Source organism: Monocercomonoides exilis (genome assembly GCF_001643675.1).
Source record: "Monocercomonoides exilis strain PA203 chromosome Unknown scaffold31-1199392, whole genome shotgun sequence".
NCBI classification, from domain to species: domain Eukaryota; phylum Preaxostyla; order Oxymonadida; family Polymastigidae; genus Monocercomonoides; species Monocercomonoides exilis.
In genome coordinates this window covers 566,931-587,621 of record NW_027150576.1, presented here as the reverse complement: position 1 = coordinate 587,621, position 20,691 = coordinate 566,931, and the positions used below count along the sequence as shown (strand labels likewise).

At 36.1% G+C, this 20,691-nt stretch overlaps 4 protein-coding genes across 4 annotated transcripts; 3 read left to right on the top strand and 1 right to left on the bottom strand.

Moving 5' to 3' along the window:
- Nucleotides 1–1,671: 1,671 nt before the first annotated feature.
- On the bottom strand, nucleotides 1,672–8,714 carry MONOS_11674 (uncharacterized protein; the record flags this gene model as incomplete). The annotated part of the gene is made up of 2 exons (XM_067864233.1): nucleotides 1,672–7,999; nucleotides 8,297–8,714. 2 exons carry the CDS (start codon nucleotides 8,712–8,714, stop codon nucleotides 1,893–1,895), a joined length of 6,525 nt encoding a protein of 2,174 aa, XP_067724908.1. The 3' UTR covers nucleotides 1,672–1,892.
- A 1,344-nt stretch (nucleotides 8,715–10,058) lies between these two features.
- Nucleotides 10,059–10,476, top strand: MONOS_11675 (uncharacterized protein; the record flags this gene model as incomplete). Its single annotated transcript, XM_067864234.1, has 2 exons — nucleotides 10,059–10,110; nucleotides 10,172–10,476. 2 exons carry the CDS (start codon nucleotides 10,059–10,061, stop codon nucleotides 10,474–10,476), a joined length of 357 nt encoding a protein of 118 aa, XP_067724907.1.
- A 1,199-nt stretch (nucleotides 10,477–11,675) lies between these two features.
- MONOS_11676 (uncharacterized protein) lies at nucleotides 11,676–13,393 on the top strand. The gene is made up of 4 exons (XM_067864235.1): nucleotides 11,676–11,749; nucleotides 11,887–11,914; nucleotides 11,979–12,472; nucleotides 12,528–13,393. Exons 1-4 carry the CDS (start codon nucleotides 11,729–11,731, stop codon nucleotides 13,296–13,298), a joined length of 1,314 nt encoding a protein of 437 aa, XP_067724906.1. The 5' UTR covers nucleotides 11,676–11,728; the 3' UTR covers nucleotides 13,299–13,393.
- A 5,353-nt stretch (nucleotides 13,394–18,746) lies between these two features.
- On the top strand, nucleotides 18,747–20,691 carry MONOS_16586 (uncharacterized protein). The gene is made up of 4 exons (XM_067869484.1): nucleotides 18,747–18,844; nucleotides 18,902–18,973; nucleotides 19,027–19,529; nucleotides 19,588–20,691. Exons 2-4 carry the CDS (start codon nucleotides 18,919–18,921, stop codon nucleotides 20,341–20,343), a joined length of 1,314 nt encoding a protein of 437 aa, XP_067724905.1. The 5' UTR covers nucleotides 18,747–18,844; nucleotides 18,902–18,918; the 3' UTR covers nucleotides 20,344–20,691.

Sequence of the window (20,691 nt, the reverse complement as noted above, 5' to 3'; positions counted from 1 at the left end):
TTTTCGTCCAAAAGCTTTATCTTCAAGAGCTTTGTATTCTTCATCAGCACATTTCATTATATTTGAAACTTAAATGGAAAAAACCACTTTTCGATTTAACCCATGGGTGAAGTGAAGAATATTGTTTATCACACACATTTCCAATTAACCACAAAATAAAAATGAAAAATATAATATAATATAGGGTCAGAAATTTATCGGTACCCAAAAAATTAATCGGGACCTAAAATTTCTGGCTCTCCGGAGCACTTTTCGAAAAAAATAAATAATAGAAAATTATAAACACATTATTATAAGCTATTCCTGAAAATCTTTTTTCATATTTTTATTTTAGTGAAAAGATCTGGTATTTTTTGTTTTATTTTTCAGATCAAAGACTTGCTCGTATTTTCACGAGCTTTTTGTTTTGAGATTTTTAAGTGTTATTCTTGTTATTAAACATAACTTCTTTACAATTTTGGTTATTTTTCATTGTTAAACACTTCGTTTTTTTATTTCTTTTTCCATTTCACTAAATATCGACAAAATAAAGAATTCATATATTAAAACAAAATATTTCATTATTTTTCAAGTTTTAATATAAAAACTATTAACACATAAAGGTGTTCAAAAAGAAGAAAATCTAAACTTTTTTATGATCGTGATTTTATTACAAAAAATCTTGTTTTTGTGTATTTTTGCGTTTTTTGCTTCAAATTTCATTCTTTCATTTCAAAATCTTTGTGATGATCATTTCAATCATTTTTTCAACTATTTCTCAACATTAAAAAACAAAGCAACTCAAATATCACTTCAAAATCTTCTATTTGTCGATATTTAGTGAAATGGAAAAAGAAATAAAAAAACGAAGTGTTTAACAATGAAAAATAACCAAAATTGTAAAGAAGTTATGTTTAATAACAAGAATAACACTTAAAAATCTCAAAACAAAAAGCTCGTGAAAATACGAGCAAGTCTTTGATCTGAAAAATAAAACAAAAAATACCAGATCTTTTCACTAAAATAAAAATATGAAAAAAGATTTTCAGGAATAGCTTATAATAATGTGTTTATAATTTTCTATTATTTATTTTTTTCGAAAAGTGCTCCGGAGAGCCAGAAATTTTAGGTCCCGATAAAAAAAAGGGGATATGATAAATAACTCACCCTAACATAATATAATATAATATGGCTGATCCATTTTGAAATCATGCTTTCGAACGAGTTTTGATCAAAAATTAAATCTCAATGGGAGTTTCGTAAAAGTAATATTTCTGTGAAACATCAACTTAAGATGAATGTATTTTCCAATATAATTCATTTAATAAAAATCACATTGAGATTAAAATTTTGATCAAAACTCGAACGGAAGCATGATTTCAAAAAGGATCATCCATTAAATATAATATAATATTAATTGAGAAATTAATACATAAATAAATAACTAATATTTCAATACACACGAAAGAATGAATAAATAAAATGATAGCAGACGAAATTGATTTTATTTTTCGCATTTTCAAAACTGAACTTAACTGACAAAGTTTCGCTATATAACATGAATTTTGTTATAGTCAGCGAAAAAAATGCAAAACAATTTTTGTTTGTTTTTTGCTCAACTCTTTTTTGAACAAGATAATTTATTTCATATTATTTAATTAATATAGTTTTATCTGAGAAAATAAAGCAATTTCTTTTGAGGTTTGCTAATTGTTCTGTTTATTGAACAAAAAATGAAGTGATATTTTAAAAATGAATTGTATTATGCTTCTTTTATCTGACAAACAATAACGCAAAATTAGAGTCGGGCATTTAACAATTTCAATGAATTTGAGATTAAATGGTGATTGATTTTACAATCAGTTGTGATTATCTATTTGTTGTTCAATCAGAATGGATTTTTTATCTTTTGTTCATTGTTGCTCTTCATTGTTTTCTTTCAATTCTCTCAATAATTCTTTCATCTCTGCCAATGTGGGTCTTTCGTTTGGCTCATCTGCCCACATCTTCTCCATCACCTCAACCAGATCTTCTCCTTCGATTCCTTCTGTCAGCGGTCGCACCCCATCTTTCATCATCTCTAGCGCTTCTTCAGCAATGCACTCGCTTAAAGGCACCTCTCCTGTTGTCATTTCATGAAGAATCAGTCCAAGTGCGAAAACAACTGCCTTTTCAATTCCATCTTCTTCATTTCCTTCTTCTGGAGCCTTCCATCGCTTCATTTCTTCCTTCTGCTTTTCATCCTCCAATTCTTCAGTCAATATGTATTTTTCATTTTCGTTCCCTTCTTCAACAAAGATTGTATATGGACACAACTGCCTCCCCATCATTTCCACCCTTTCATCTCCAACAGAAATCAAATGCTCAAACAGCTCTGCCACTTCCATAACCACTTCCTTCCCATCAACAACATCAATCGCTCTTGTTCCCAGTGTGAAATTACCTTGCACCGAATGAATTACTGAATGTAATGTTTTGATGTTCTTTTTCTCCTTCTCTCGAAATGGCTTCTTCGCTGATATCACATTGAGTGAATGAGATTGAGATACCAAGGAAATAGAACAATCTTCAGAAAATGGCAATGAAGATTCCAAATCTGGAAGATCGTTTTCATTCAGTATTTCATCATTGTTCATTGACTGAGGCTCTGGAAGATCATCGTTGTCAATGAGAAGCGGAATTTGGCTTGTCATCCCTTCCAGTAATGTGGATGGCATTTCACTCATCTCAAAGCTCCCTCCATTCCCTTCTCTTCTTCTCCTCTCAATCTTCCCCATTATCTGCTCATTTTCTAATCTCTCTTTTTCTACATTCCTTTCCAATTCCTTCAATTTCTTTCTCAGGAGCACAACAACAACAATCACAAATAACAGAATTATTACAATAACAATACATCCAATAAAGGCAAATAAACTCCATTCAATTTTATTCTCACTTTTAAACATTATTTCATCGCCTTTTGGAAGAGTTATGCTTGCATTCTTTAAAATGAATGAATTTGTTGATGATGGATTATTTCCATCTCCAAACAGAATGCACACACTCACTTCCACCCCTTCTCCTGCTTCCGTTATCATCTCTTTTGGCAGTCTCCCTTCAACTTCGGTCTCTGACACACATCCACTTTCATCAAACTCATATTTTTCAATCTGCTTTTCTTCTCCCATCTGCTTCACAACCATGAATGACAAGTCGCATGGGAGAAGAAGCTTCCCTTTGAACACAATCTCCACTTCTTCTCCCACTTCCTTTGCTTCAACACTCTCCAACACTGAAATGAAAAATGAAGATGACCTTTCTCCTGCTATTCCATCAAGCGTGCATCCTTCATTCAGAATCCAAAGTGATGAATTGTCTTTCACTCCATCACCACCTTTCAAACTGGAGATTGTCAGCGAAGCAGAATCAGAGCAAATAATGTTTCTTCGCACAGATGGGTAATTCTCAATCGAAGGGCTGTTGTTGCTGAAGTTACCTGCCTCAATCATCACATATCCTCCACTCACACTCATTCCTCCTTTTGAGGAGTTGCAGATTGTTGTATCTCTCAATTCTACAGAACAATTTGTGAAATCAACAACAGAACCATTCCATTTGCAGACTTCCTCAGAAATCTCATTCCTTTCTGTTCCTGTTTCCAGATTCCCCTCAAACACACACAATTCCATCAATATCTCCTGTGTCAATGCTATCGCCACTTGGCTCCCCTTTGGCGAATCTGATGTGCACTCGTGAAAAGAGCAGTTGCACATCTCAAATCCACTCATCGGCTGACTTGTGCAAACAATGCAAGACCCATCACTCGATCGGCTGATGTTTGTGAATGATGATACCATCAATAACAAAACGAGTGGTGAGTGGCTGTTTTCAAGTGAGATCAGGCTTCTCTCTTCTAAGTCAATGTTTGTGGCTCCCAACTTCGAAACACTCACTTTCTCACTTTTCCCACATTCAATCAACGAACTCTTGCATTCCACATCATCCACTCCCACATCCTCAAATGTTGCCCTTTCAGAACTCAATATCTGAAACACAGGCTTCGAGAATTTCAAGTGTCCAACAATGCACCGATCTGCCTCAAACAACCCTTCTTCAACAACAATCAGAGAAAAGTCAAAAAGGGTCTGTGTATTTTCTGTTGTTCTGCTCTCTGACAAGAATGAAACAGATTCCAGAATGAGAGATCCATTCAGCTGGTGTATCAAGCACGAACAGACAACATTTCCCATTCCACCAAAAACAAATGACACCTTCTCAAATCGAACAGACTCTGAAGTTCTCACAACTCCCTCACCCACAAGCTCAATCTCTCTCACTTTTATCTCCCCATTCCTGCTCGCCTCCATCGACTTGATCGTCACCTTCTCAGCTGAACACGAACCAGTCAATTCTGTTTCATTCCAAACAAACAGCAGAGAATAATCCGATGGGATGATGTGGCTCACCCCAACATTCAGCGATGTGCATGTGCTCTTCATCTCCCCACACTGCTTGCTGTCGCTGCTGTTCTCCACAATCGATGAAACAAATATGAATTCGCTCCTGAACACAAACACCCTCCTCAGCAGATCCTCTTCATCCCCATAATTGTCTGCTGTGCACCCCCATATCGCCAGCTCCCTCACAAATGGCTCCCCAAAGTTTATCAGGAACTGTGACTCACTTATCTGCGAGTCAAGGTCTGTGCACTTCACAAACACATCTCTCCCCTTCGATGCAACATTCCGAAGGAATGTGATGTTCGACAGCACAAATGGCAATGCCTTCTGCGAGACACTCTGTGATTTCAAAAACAGTCCTCCTCCTCTCCCAATATTCGAGCAGAAACACTCTGTCACATTTGTGTGATTCACTTCCAATCTTCCCCTTTCGTTGAGAAGGAAAAACATCCCTCCTCCTTCATTCGAGCTTGTCGATCCACATCCATCAATTGTTGAGTTCCATATTTTCAATCTCACATCATTCGACACATCACAACAAAGCAATGAAGGGTTGTTTGACGCGCTGTGCTTCACATTCACAAATGAACATTGTTCAAATTGAACATTCCACACTTCTTCTGCATTATCATTCCCAACTCCAGGAAACACACTTTCACTCATCGCAATTGCACTTTTCCCGTTCAATGAAATATCTTCAAATGTCACACTGTTCATGGTTGTCACACAATCAGCTGATATGCTCATTATCTCATGCATCGTTGAGAATCCAGCTATTTTTGTTTTTTCAATCAAAACAATTCCTTTCGAAGCACTGATCAGAACAAATGACACCTCATCTTCCACGTTGTTACTCCTATTAATTGAACAGCTCACAACTCTCGTTTTGACTGAATCTGATCCTGTCTGGATGAGGATATTTGCTCCGTTGTCAAAGGAACTGGGAATCAGAATCCCCAATTCACTGAACTGAACAACCCCTTTGCATTCAACAACATCATCTCCATCCCCTTCAAGTGTTTGAACAAATTGGATTTTGTCTGACTCCCCATTTGTTCCTTCCACCTTCATCCCATTCATCCCAATCACACTCCTCACATCACAAATCCCATGAATCATCATCGTCTCAACTGTTGAACTGCCGATCCGATTCATCCCATAATCAACAGATTGGCACGGAAGATTTGGAAAGCCACACACAACAACATTGTTTCCTTCCTCTGCAATATACACACTCGATCCAACTTCTTTCCAGAAATAGATCAGCGGGATTGCACACTCTTTGTTTTCTCCATCATATCCCATCAGAGAGTCCTCTGACAGCATCTCCAGTTTGTCTTTCACAAATGGCAGGGTTTCGTTCTTGATGCTCTTGGCAAGCGATGGAGATGAAATGAACAGATCCTTCCCATATTTCGCATTGTTTGGCTTCTCAGATGAAAAAACAGGTGAAGATATCACAAACCCTGCCTTTCCTTCTTCTTCTTCCTCTTTCAGTATCTTCAGCATTATTCCTCCTCCATATCCAACACTTCCCTCTTCATATGGTGCTCTGCAACAATAAAACGAACACAAATTTATCAACAGATTCGCTTTCGAAGATGCTTCACAAAAGAGTGCACCTCCTCCAATCTCATATCCCTCCTCTCCAGTAATAGCACACCCTTCAAATGTGCAGTCATTTATTTTCACTTTGAAATCTCTTCCATAATCATCATCATCCTCATTGTTCACAATGCTGATGCATCCTCCACTTCCCCGTGAACGAGTAATCGATGAAAATGTGCATCCTGACATCTCTTCAATAATCCCCTCGCGGCACTCAACAACACACCCATCATCAAATGTGATTTCGGAAAAATCACAATTAGTCATATTCATCGAAGGCACACTTTCAGCATTCCCCTCAACAGCAAATATCGATGAATCTCCAATTTTCATATTCTCTGATCCAAACTCACTCACCTCCACTACCCCTCCAACAGCCTTCACAAACACAGTCGAAATAGCTTCATCCCCTCCTTCCATCCCACATCCATTCAGTGTGAGCTTCCCTGAATGACACTCAAACACACTCTCATGAAAGGTCAGCGATTTCTTCAATGAAAATACAATACCAGTCACAGACACAGAAACTGTGTTTTCAATCAATCCACTTTGAGCTCCCTCTTTCTGATCACAAACATCGCACTTCATCTCATTCTCTTTGGATGCAATGCTCCATTCATGTGAAGTTAATCCCAGTTCCTCCTCAAAGACAAATGGCTCAAGAAGAGCAACATCCTTTTTCTCCCCTTCATAGTGGAGCGACACTGCCTTCAAAATGGATGAACATGGAAACTCTTCAAATCCACACTTCGAGAAATCATGGCTCAGTGATCCTCCTCCCACAAACGCTGGCGCAGAAAAGTTGTTCCACAAATAGATACACAGTGGAATTGGGAACGATTCATCCCCATTTTCATATCCTTGCATCTTGCTCTTTGTTTCCAATGAGGCAGTCAATGAAGCGATCTTCCCACTTGTTGCAGTTGACTCCAGATCGATCGAGTCAACAAAAATGTCACTTCCCCATCTGGCCCTGTTCCCTTCAAATCCTGATGAAATCAGAAAGTCTGCACTTATGTCTTTCACTTTCAGCCCAATTCCTCCTCCTCTGCCTTGAGTGGTCGAGGCATAACAGTTCTTCACAAAGCCTCCATTCATCTTCAATGAACTCCCACTTCCCACTTCAACCATCATTCCCCCTCCAAACTCACAGTCTTCATTCCCACACCCATCAATCGTGCATCCATCAAGAGTTATCGAATATGACCCTTCACTCACACTTATCAGAGATGATCCGGCTGTTGTTCTCACAATGTTGCTGAACACACAGTTATCCAGAGACAATGTCACAGATGATTCTTGAGAAAGTGATATCACACTCGTGGTGCTGAATGTTTGTTCCCATCTCACGTCTTGCATCTTCAACTCTCCCCCTTCCAGTTTCACAAGTGAGTTTTGAATGCTCCTCTCTTCTGAATGAGCAGAATCCATCGAAATGTTTATTCTCTTCACATCCATCAACCCATTTCCCTCAACCTCAAACAGTCTGCATCGCCTGTTGTTTTCAAACGATGTGCTGTGGATCACAGATAGATCACTCACAGCCAATTCCCCTGTTCCAATACAAAACAGACTCAATCCATTTCCCTCGAATTTTGTTTCAATGGAAGAACCAGCTGAAGAAACCCCATTCACAGAGATTGTTTTCTCTCCAACATCAATTCCTTTTTCTTCCACAACTGTTCCACTCAACACCCTTATTTCCTCCACAAACCCTTCAATCATTTGGGAAAGGCAATGGCTGATTGTGAGACATGCACAACTTTCATTCAACCCACAGCTGAATGTGTCTTTTGCATTTGTCTGATTCTCCACCGAAGCAACAAATCTGCTTCTTCCTCCTTCATTGGGAAGCCAATCACTTTTATCTCCACCTGCATAATACCTAACCCCTTCTGTTCTTGTTGAATAGCAGAAAGCAATCTGGGAGTCTGTGGAATAATCATGCACATAAATGTCATTTCCATATGGTGCTGTGTTATTGTGGAAAAAGCAAAACCACAAAAGATTTCCATTATATTCGTTCGTCATTAGGTTTGCAGCACCACCATTGCAATCTGAATGACAACTTTGAAAAAGGCAGTTTCTGATAACGATTTTGTCAACTGCAAACCAATGAAGAAAGCCTCCGCCATCACCATCTATTGAATTATGCCCGCTACAATTTTGAAATAAACAATTTAATACACAATCTTTTGTTTTTTCTGTTTTTGATCTCCAAATCCCAAGTCCTCCAGCATCATTCTCAGACCATTCATCTTTGAACAAACAGTTTTCAATAAATACCTGGATTGTCATTCCAGAAATTTCTGCCCCAGCTCCTCCATAATTTGTTGATGACACACAATAGCACTCAACAAATGTGGAATGTTTCACAGTGCATTCTCCAATATTCAAAGCAAATATTCCCCCTCCTCTTGTGGATGTCGCATTGCATTTCACAAATGACGAATTCTCAACTGTCAGCGTTGCACTCGAATTGTCATGAACATACAGTGCTCCTCCACAAGGCGCAGAGCATCCAATCCATTCAGCATTCTTGTATGTCTGTGTTTGAGTTGTTGACTGTCTGTCTGTATTTCTCACTTTCCGATCCGTTCTTTCATTCTGAATAAATGTGCAATTGTTGCAGGTGAATGAACCAGATCCTTCTGTTCCACTCACAATCCCTCCTTCAAGAACGTTCATAGAAGATGATATAAGGCAATTCTCCATCAAACTTAAACAAGAAGAATGATCAATATGGCGATAATTGTTTTTGTCATGCTTCACAGAAATGTTTTTGAAGGCGCAGCCATCAATCTGTTCGCTTTGGCTCTTTCCAGAAATAAGGAAATTGTCTGTAGAAAATATGACCAAATTTGAAAAAATGGAATCACTCAAAATAAAAGAAGAAAATTCGTAACATGAAGATATGAGACTGTTAGTGAACGCTTCTGCTTTTTGAAGTAAGCTCAAGTTTCCAATAAAAATTGAACTTTCTCGTAATAAAAATAAAGATGAAGAATTTTGGAAGATGATGCATGATTCGATTCTTGTTCTAGAATATGTTATTGAGAGTAGAAAAGACGAAACAGCATGATGATCCATCGTTAGCAACCTCAATCCCACAGAAGAATTGAAAATAGAAAAAAAAGAAATAATCTCCGTGATTGGAGCAGGAAATAGTTCTCTCACTTCATAAATAATATTTGAATTATTTTCGGTTGCCTTAGTCTGGTTTATTCTCAACTCTACGGGAAATAGTTCTCTCTAGTTAGAATTAATGAGTTAACAATAAGAACTTGCACCAGAACAAACATTATGATTATTCGACTCATGCCTTCGAAAGAAATCTTGCATTACAAGTGCCTTAGCTATGTGCAAACAAATGAATAAAAGTAATTGCCCACTCATTTACAAAATAAAAAACAGATAAATCAAGACTTTATATTACAATTATTGATCTAATAATTTTTCTGAATGTTGCTAATTATTCGAAGATAAATGATGAAAATATATATTAAAACAAATGTGTTCTTTTGATATTTTTTGGAACTTTTTTCGTGCAGTTGTTTGGTTTTTTCATCAATTTGCAATTTTGATAAATAATATTTTGTAAATCAGCATTTGATTTTTTCGAATAAAAAAAGCTTTAGTGAAAATTTCAGCTTATATTTCTCGGAGGGGAAATAGAATATTTTCATTATTCAAAATGAATAAATATTTTATTTGAAACATGGATGCCTGTTGAATATTTAACACTCTCCATATAGGCGAGGAATGATTGTTATCAAGTACCAGGAAGATGATTGAAGTGAGCAATTCAACAAATAGGGCTTTTGTTTTCCTCGCATTTCTGTGTCATCACGACAGAAAGCGCGATCTGTGATAAAAGTTGAATGCCTCTCTGTTTTTCCATACCAATTGCACAAAAACGCAGAAAAGAAGCAACAGAGCATAAACAATCTTCATCTTCTTCATCATATTTAGCGCATGTAATAGATCTTCAGAGCATCAGCATTGGCAGCTTCATGCACTTCAGCAGCAGTGATGGACGATATCGAGAGACGGCTGCGGATTGTGGTACTGAGGCAGCTTGGGTGTATGTGCGGTACATGAGACTGTTGTAGCCGGGATTTGATGTGGCACAACGGGCGCTGCAGACTCTGCGGGGATATGTTGTGGCTCGGCGGGCGGTGCTGTATGGGGGTGTTGTGTGTGCGTACGATGTGGCGCTTTCGGCGATGCTTTCGGTTCCGCTGGTGGCGCAGCTTCCGTCGCATGCAGCGTCTGTGGGAACGAAGCCAGAGGAAAAGCAGATTTTTGTGTCGGCTGTATGAATGCATTCCCGTGGATCTACGATCTGTTTGACCCGTCGCTGCTGCCGTCGGCGATAGCGCGGCTGGTGTCGCGATCGCTGCAGTCGAGGCGTGCGGTGGTGGTGCTGGACGATGAAGTGATGGGATGAGGAGTTACAGCGTGTGAAGTTTGGGAGATTGTGGAGAAGTGGTTGTAGGCGGTTGGGCTGAGGATGGAGGATGTAGTTCTGTCGCCAGCAGCGATTGCGCTGGCGGTGCCGGAGGAGCGAGAAGAGGCGGGAAAGGATAATAGGAAATAGAAGAATGCGATAAACAAGAAGATGAAGAGGAGGAAGAGGGTGAAATGAAATGAAGGAAGAAAATGAAGAATGCGATGGCAAAACATTCTGGCAGCCCTGATGCAGTCAAAGCAGATCAAAGCAAATTTGTTATCCCACTGCTCCTTCCAGTTCAATATGCCCCAAATTAACAAGATGGTGAAACAGCATTTTCATTTGCCAAACACAAATTTTCTTTTTCTGGAGAATCCAATCAAATGCTTCATTTTAAAAGAACTCACATTTTTCTATCATATTCTGTTTTGAAGCAAAATGGATTATCTTCTCGAATGAACAGCAAAAATTCCATATCGCACAAGCATTTTCTTCTGATCGCAAAAAAAAGATGAAGATGAATCAACATGAAATTCTTCTGTGCTCCAATCGCATTGCTTTGTTGTTTTCTTCCCTTTTTTTCGCAATTAATCTTCTTCTCTTGATATGGAAAACCACTTTCCTTGCCTCCAAAAAATACCACAGACTGTTCCTTCTGCCTTATGTCCCTAAATGCTATATAATTTCGTGCGGATTTCTCCCCCATAGAATTCCATCCTCTTTAATCTTCATTCAACAAATAATTTAATCAATTTGTGAATATTTCTTGTTTCAAATTAAAAACATTATGAAAATCATGGCACTTGCACATATTCCTTTATTTGCTAATTGTTACACATTAGCTATCACCATTCCCATCGTTATGCTCCGTATAGAGGAGATTGGCCATTTCAACAATTAACAAGATTCCTGGGCTTTGGAAAGGATATAGATGGAAATATCTTCGCAATCAATAGAACAATAAAAAATGCGCACACACCGATACCTCTATTAAACAATAAAATCGTTGGATTTCTTCAGTTAACCAAAAACAAAAAATATCATTCATTATTCCGTTGTTGGGAATGCCTTTCTGGTTATTCACACAAACACAGGAAATAATATTGCTAATTCTGAAGTTAATGTTCACTCAACGTTCTCTCAATTTGCCAATTGATATCATTGTTCAAATTAATCAATTCGATCATTGAATCCATAACAAATAAAGAAAAAGATAAAACGTTGATTCTCTTCATAATCCTTTGTCAAAATGCAAATGCAGAAAACAACGGTGTGAGCACATGTATATTAAGGCTGTTTTATATATTTATTTGTTATTTTATTCTGCTTTCCAAACATATGTTAATGCAATATTTATGTTAAAATTTCATTATTTTTGGGATTGAAATGGATTTTCAAAAATTGAAGGAGATGAGCATTACTAACAAGTTCACTCGTTTGCAGTTGACGCACCATTTATATTCTTGTTTATTGCATTGTTATTTATTTTTTAATTGAAGAATTGTTTTCTGAACTGGAAGATTTCAATGAGGATGAACAGAAACAGAAGATTGAAGAAATGAATGGACTAATGGACGAGATGGATAGAGACGAATTGCTTTCTGTTTGTGCAAAAGAACTGTTCAACAAAATTCATAAAATGATAGAAGAAAAAAGAATAGATTTGGAGAATGCCTTGAAACTGTTGAAACACATGGGATATTGCTCCGTTCTGAAGAATTTATGGAACCTGGATTTTATACGATCTTCATTGAGGTCTAGATTCGAGAAGATAATTATAAGTGAAAATGAGAAGATAGAAGAAAAGAATGAAAAGCTTCTTGTTGATCTTTGTGAGTGTTATCTTTTGCTAAACGATGCTTCATCTTCAGACTTGGTTTCAATTAGTATTCCTTGCTTGCTGAAATTTGCATTGAATGAAAAGGAAAACGAGGAAGCTCAGAAAGAGGTGGAAATGGTTCTGTTGGCGCTGAGTTACATTAATTCCATCTATGTTTGTGCATTTTCTCTGAATATTTGGTGTGATTTTTTCCCTTGTTTTTGAACAGAAAATAAAAAAAGAAAAGTATCTGAATGAAATCAAAGAAATCATCCAATATCATCAGGAAAATCGCAATCTGACGCAGCTTGCCTATCAATCTGCCTGGGGATGTTTGATGAACAGATTTGGAAACGAAAACTGCTTGGGGAAAGTTATTGTGAATGAGCTGCATTTTGAGAGAGAAGCAACGAGAGAGTTGGAACAACTGATGCATTGTGTGAATTGGAGGAGAAAGAAAGAAGAAAGAGGAAAAGAAGCAAAAGAATCAAAAAAAATTCGAATTTTGGTGAGATGGCTCCATATCATTAATTTCAACTTCTTCCCGTGCGCACGGTGGAATGAAGAATATTCTGGGCTTGTTAACAGCATTGTTCAAGTCTTTCGAGCAGCGAAGCATAATTACACAGGCATTTGTGGAATATGCACTTTTTCATTAATGTATGTTGCAAGTAACAGTTCTGTGAAAATTGAAGATTTGTTGAAAAGTGGAGCCGTCGATGCTGTTTTGGAGGAGATTCAGAGGCCAACATTGAATGACCATGTGGTAAATGGAAACGCGCAATTCTTTATGAATGTTTCGATTCGATTGAAGAAAAAGGGTGATGTTGAAAAGGAAGAAGCGAAAAGAAAGGTATTTTCAAAGATCATTGAAAAGATGGAAGAAGAGGGATACGAAGATGTCATCACAAGCTTTTGTGAATTGCTTCATTTTCTTAAGAAAAAAAAATACTATTGCGGTTTATCGTTTGACATTTCTGATTATTTTGTGAATGCTTGATAAAATGAGATGAAATGAATTTTGTTGCTTAATGGTATTTATTTTTTCTTTTTTTATCATTTCACAAAATACTCAAAATAATCAATTGTTTTGAAGTTTTTTGGTCAAAAGATCATTCATTCACTTATTTCAAGTGAAATGAAACAACAAAAAAAGAACATTCAGCAAATTGTTCAATGACTTCGATTCGCTTCCTCATCCAATGTTTCGTCAAAAAAACACTCTTCAAATTCAGCATTCGCTCGCTCGTTTGCTTTTTCGGAAGCTTCCTTCTCTGCCATTTCCGGTTGAAGCACCTTGTTCTCTTTGAAAAGATGATTAAAATGAGAAGGAAGAGTGAGAAGAAGAAATGCATTTTCCCCTTGTGTGCAAACTGAACCATTCCGAAATAACTGAAATTAGCGGTATTTCATTGTATGAATAGAAGATAAGCACAGAAGTTGAATTTGAAGTGAAATAAAATGAAGAAGCTTCAATAAAGGTGAAACAAAAATCGTCAAAACCAATTGAGAATAAGAAGAAGATTATGAAGATACAAAATGCCATCCAATTGCGTGCTTCTGCTCTTCAACTTCAAATGTCCCACAAATGAAGTTGTTTCAGATTGGATTGGAGAGAAAATAGTTGTTCTATCAGAACATTACGATAATTCTCCAAACAAAAACTCGATGAAGATGAAGAAGCTGTTTCAGATGCATTTCTGTAAAAGTGACTTGTCTCTCTTTTCGGTTGGGCTGATTTCCTTGTCTTCACTCAATAACTTTTTTATCTTTTGCCCTCTTCTCCTTGTTTCATTCATCTGAGTCAATGTGAATGTCATAAACGATTTCCAAAAAAGAGTCTCCAAAAACGATGGATTATCGATCAACGCACAAAAAGAATGGTTTTTTATCTCATTCGTTCAGTTTTCGCTCATTACGTATCCAAAAGAAGGAAGAAGATGAAGCCGAAGAAGACAGTTAAAAACGGTTGTTTGTGGCAAAATATGAAGAAGATGATGAAAAGACATCGGGAATGAAGCACCTCTCTGTTGGGGCTTTTCTCTGTTAATTTGAGTCAAACGAGAAGAGATCTGTTGCATCTCTGGCTGATAATTCTACAAAGATGAATCACTAATAATTAATTGTGCAATCAGAAAAAACATTTTGTGCGCTTCATGAAACAGTCTTTTTCTATCGAAATGTTTCTGCTGCAACTGGCACACTATCACATGAAATGATGTTGATGCAGATAAATCTTTGGATGAAGAATTTCCATAAGGTTTCTTGTCGATTCATCTGAACATGCAATTTTTATTCGCTTTTTTCATCCCTTTGACTTCTCAGTCGGTTTGATCTGGGTTCACAAACAAAAAATGAAATGCCTTCTCAAAAAAGTTGTCATTCGCTATCCAAATTGAAGTTCTAAGAATTGGTGCATCGCTGTAACTATTGTGGAAATATGATTTCTTCTTTTTCCTCTTCAAAGCCATCTGATCCTTCGCTTTTTCAACATCCTGAATGAAAAAATAATAATCACTTCAAAAAAAATAACAGCAAACCTTCAGAACATATTTTTCAGTAATTTTCTATATTTTATCCCATTGGCAACTGCTTTTACCAATTCAATTTAATTATTTCTTCGGTTTTCACGTGTTTCATCATCTGATTCGCAAACCTTCCTTTCCATCAGTTGTTTCTCCATCAAATGCATCGATTTCTTGCTCTTCCGAAAAATGTGAAATTTTTGATTTCTGCTCAAATTCCATCTTTTTCAATTCAAATCCAATCAGATTCAACAAAAATTAGCAGCCAATTTCCTCTCAATATCTTCACCCTGCAAACTTTTCGTATGAATTCACTCTCCCAACTCGGTGGTCACCCTGCACAACGAGATATCCCGCTTTCATTCATTTTCATTCTTTTCCATTTCCTGCCCTGAAAACAACACAAAAACAGTCAACGGATAAACATTCATATATAGAAAAATATATAATGCCAAACCGCTCTTCGACTGTTTTTTGCCATACAGCTTCATCTCCACAGCCTTCATCATTCAAAAAATCAATCTCTTCATTTCAGTCTCAGAATGGTTGAATGCAACAATGAAAGAATCTCTGCAAAATTCTTCGTATATCTCATTAAAGGGTCTTTTCATCCCGTACACATTGTGGTGGATGTCCAGAGGGGTTTTTTTCTGTTTTTGGCATGATCATCTCCTTTAATAATATTCTCAACCACCAAAAGAAATATATCTCGTTTATTTCATCAACATCTGGCACAGGAGAGATATTGTGCAGAGAAGAGATGAAAGAGGATTATTTGTTGCTGAGGGAAGGAGTTGAGTATTTTTGAGAATGTTAATATTTCGAGAGGGTTTTTTGAATGAAAGAAATTTTGGAGACAAAGGGATGGAGAAGAGTGGGTCTAGATTTGGGGAAGATAATATAGTAAATATGTAGAGAAGTGGCTGAGGATGATGAAGAAGGTGATTATTGTTGATTGGAGAAATGGATTTTGAAAAGAAAGAAAAGAGGGCAAAAGCAGGAAAGAAGAGGAAAATTGAGAAATGTTGAAAGGCTTGAAAGAAGTGTATTTTTTATGAGAGGAAAAGAATATTTTTTGGAGGAGAATGGGAAAGATGAAGAAAAGGAGGGGATTGATATTTTCTGAGAAGTTTGTGAGCTGAATGAAAGAAGGGAATGGAAAGGAAAATAAATAGAGGGATATTATCATTTTCTGTTTTTGAGAGGAATGGAGAGGAAATCGCAAAAAGAGGGAAAATGACTTTGAAGAAATACAACTTTATTGATTTCCACAATCAGTTCGTAACATATTTTGTGATTGAATTTTTCAAACCAATCTGAAGTTTACACATCAAATGAGACGTTTTGGCCAATCAACGACATTATGCAAAGCATCCTCATCATCTTCTTCAGAAATGTTATTTGACTGATTGCACATTTCTCTATCACCACATATATTCACATTTTTTCGACTTGAACTTCGTCTTCACCATCTTCTTCTCCTTCTCCTTCTCCTTCTCCTTCTCCTTCTCCTTCTCCTTCTCCTTCTCCTTCTCCTTCTCCTTCTCCTTCTCCTTCTCCTTCTCCTTCTCCTTCTCCTTCTCCTTCTTCTTCTTCTTCTTCTTCTTCTTCTTCTTTCTTCTCCTTCTCCTTCTCCTTCTCCTTCTCCTTCTCCTTCTCCTTCTTCTTCTTCTTCTTTCTTCTCCTTCTCCTTCTCCTTCTCCTTCTCCTTCTTCTTCTTCTTCTTTCTTCTCCTTCTCCTTCTCCTTCTCCTTCTCCTTCTTCGCCTACTTCTGCTACATCTTTGTCTTTTTCCTCTCACTTCCTGCTGAATCAGACCGCCGATCTTCAAATGCATTATATGCCATTCAATTCAGTTTAACCATTAAATTGAACTGAAAATTGTTTCAATTTCTTTCCTTCGTCTCTTCAGTCAATCGATAAATGAGCTTTCTTTTCATTTTTCAATCACAATTCCGGCGAAGAAAAAAAGCTATCTGCACAAATTTATTTAATTTCATAAAAATCTTCTTCTCCTTTAACATCTTCGATGAACAACAAAACTGAAACTGTTTTTTTCATTTCGTTCAACTTCCATCGAATTCAGTGCCAGAACTCATCTATCATTGCTGCTATTAAGCAAAGGAAAGCATGCACGTCATCAACAAGAAAATGATTCTGACTTTTTCATTTGGTTGCTGAAGCATTTGGAAGATGAAAGAATTCACAGAAAACAGACAGAAAAGATATTTTGTTTGGATGTTTGAAGCAATAGCCTTCGAGAGGTTACACAGATATGAAGCATCGACGAATTGTTGCAAATGAAATGAGAAGGAAAAGCAATTCAGAGGGAAAAGCATATTTGAAGAGAAATTATGTGAGATTCAAGCACTAATCGTATGCGAACAAGTTGGAATAAGAAAGCTGATGAAAATGTAATCTGAAGAAAATTGCCAGATACAACTGAAGAAATACTATTTGAAGAGATGAAAACAATGAATCTTTTTTCTTGAGCTCAATTTGAACTCATCGAAAAAGAGAAATTAAAAGAGGATATTTTGAAGAAATATAATTTATAGGAGTTGATTTTCATCTCTTTGAAAAATAAGCGATGATATCGACTTCAAATGAAAAGAAGATAAAGATTCAAGGGATTTTTTTTTTTTTGATGAAGAAAATAATTACAATTTGAAGATGAATCAATTTGGCAAGAAAGAATTTTTATGGGAATGAGAAAAAGTCAATCATTTTCAGTGAATATTGCGCCAATGACATTGAAGGAAAGTGTTTGAGTGGAAGTGAAAGCGGAGATGAGAGGAGTGAGAGAGGCGTCTTGGAGGAGGGAGATGAATCCGTTGAGTGCATACTCGATGGTGGCACATGGGGTTTGTTGAGGTCTGCCACAGGCATCGACATCAGTTCCATTGCTGACAACGATTTTATTCTGGGCAATGAAGGGGAGCCAGCCATTGTATTCAGCGTTATCAGCTGTTCCTGCATTCCATACCCTTTTTGATGGGGTTGTTGATCCACAATTCTCGAATGGGGATTGAGTGATATTGCTTCCATTAAAAAAGACATCATTTTCTCTGCCATTTGTTTCTGTGTTACTGCCAAAGAAGCGAAATGAGGTGGATTATGTTCTGAGCTTTATCATTCATCTCGATTCTTTTTGCAAGAAATTTATTTGAACTATATTTCTGTTGGCTTTGCTGCATTAAGGTTTTTTTTTTTTTTTTTTTTTTTTTTTTTTTTTTTTTTTTTGCATATTTGTGAAAGTTAGTCAAAGTTTACAACTTGACTATGTTTGTAAATGAACATTGTTTGATATTGAAATAATTATTGTTTTGACATATTTTCAATCTCACTAAACTTTGAAATTACTGAATAAGCAATTATTTAATGCAAACTGCTTTCTCAAATATCTCTATAAAAAAAGTGTGAACTTTATTTATTCAAAAGATTCAATTAATTGACTTATTTCAAAGAAAAGCCTAAATTTCAATAGTTGCTTATCATTCACTCTTTTTTCTTGTTATTCATGTGATGAAATTATCTTTATTTGTTGTTCAATTCTCTTCACATTCACTTCAAAAATAATTCAATAGAAAAAAATTCTCTCTAACTAATTTATTTTCTTATCAAAAAGCGAAAACAAAAAAGGCTAATTTGCATAAAAAAAGCTTTCACTTCAAAAAATCGGAGTTTTCTTCAACGATATTCTTTTCTTTTTTGAATCGGAATAAAATGTGAGATATTTTTGGAGAAAGAAAACCAATATAATTGAGAATAATATCATCAATTCGAATGCATTGAAAGGACGATAATGGAACATTATTCAAAAAGTTTAACCAAAAATTCTTTAGGATTATGATCTTTATTAAAGGATTGATCGCAAGGAGAAAAAAGGATCATATTGATTCTCTAGCCAAAGCATATTGACCGGTTTTACCTCTTCTTTTTCCAATAATATCAAATACTTATCAGGATAATCCATTTGATCTGTCATTATTCTCAAAGGTTTTTGAAGGATAAGGAAGATGTTTGTTTCTGTCAATTATTTCGTAAATTGAATTTCCATTTCTTTTCACTTGCACAGAATATACAACAATCGAAATGAAAGCAACTACTGATGAAAGACTGAATAAAAAACTGACAGGAAATTTTATCGGTTTGTTTTTGCTTTTTTTTTGAATGAATAGTGTTTCTTTATTTTGTTAACAGAGTTGGCCTCCACGCTGTCAAAACTTAATGAATCGGAACAAAAGCAGAAAATCATAGAGATGAATGGAATGATTAATGAAATGAACAAAAATGATTTGGATTCAGTCATGTCTGTGGAATTATTTCGTGATATAAATGAATTGATCAATGATGAGAAAATGACTGTCGAAAATGCAGCATTGTTGTTTGGACACATTGGATATTGCAAATCTTTGTTCTCTTTGACAAAAAAAAACTTTGATCGAACTTCGCTGATCGATAGTTTCGGAGGGATGATTTTTTATGAGTATCGCGTAAAAGAAGAAAAGAATGAAAAGCTTTTGGCTGATCTTTGCGAATGCTATCTTAGTCTTCTGGATGGGCGCTTTGTCTGTTCATATGATATTTTTCCAATTAGTATTCCGTGCTTGCTGAAAGTTGCTCTGAACAAAGAGGAAAGCAAAGAAGCGCAAAAAGAAGTGGAAATGGCTTTGCTGGCTTTGAGCAAAATTGGTAAATATTATGTATGAGTATTTCTATTTCTTTTTTGAAGTTTTTGAATTTCTTTCTGATTTTAATAAGACAATTGAACAAAATCTGTATTTGAAGGAAATAAAAGAAATCATCAAATGTCACCAGGAGCATCACAACTTGACTCGACTTGCATATCAATCTGTTTGGGAGTTCTTGATAAATAGATTCTATCATGAAGAAAGCTTAGAAGAAGTGATAGTGAATGAGCTACATTTTGGGAGAGAAGCAGCAAGAGAACTTGAAGAGCTGTCAAAATGTGTTAAATGGAAGAAGGAAAAAGAGAATTGGAAAGAGCAAAAAGAAGTTTCAGTGATGAAAAGATGGGCAGAGACAATCCATAATTTGCCTTCGCTTTTCAATTTGTTGCAAGAGGGATTTGATAAACTGATTTGCTGCCTTGTCAAGCTATGCAGAGCATCAAGGAATGATGAACCAGAATTGTCTGATGCGACAGTAACTTGGTTTCATTCAAATTCAAGATCCATATGTGATGGTATTGGCATTTTTTTGGAGAGTGATATATTAGTTCTCTTTTTGGAGAATATTCAACAATCAACGTTGAAGACAGCAATTGCAAGAGTGTCTCTGGAATTCTTTTTAGATATTTCAAGAAGATTGAGAAGAAATTCAATTGAGGATTTCAACCGCAAACATTGGAAGAAAACGAAAAGAATGGTGTTTGACCAGATGGAAGAGCAAGGATGCGAAGATGTTATCACAAGCTTTAATGATGTGGAAAGAACTGATATCACTAATGTTAACATAATGAGTGAAAGTCTTAAAGAGTATTTTGTGTTTTTGTAAGCAAAACGATTGTTTCTAATTTATGTTTTGAAATGCTTTGATATTTTTGAGGACTATCGAGAATGAAGCAGATTGTATTTCTTTTTTTTTTTATTTTTGTTGGGTCTCTCTCTTGTTTAGAGAGAGGGAAAAAGCATAATTCTTTTTTTATTGCTTTTATTTTTTTCTAATTTTTCAATTGAGCCATTCATTTGTGTCCTGTTGAAACAATTTCACATCGCTAAATTTTTGCGGGTGACTGTTGAATGGTTTTTTTTTTTTTTTTGTTTGGTTTTGCATTTTCAAAAAGCGTTTTTTTTAATTGTTTGTAGTCAGATTTGGAATCACTTCAAAATGTATTTTCCAAAA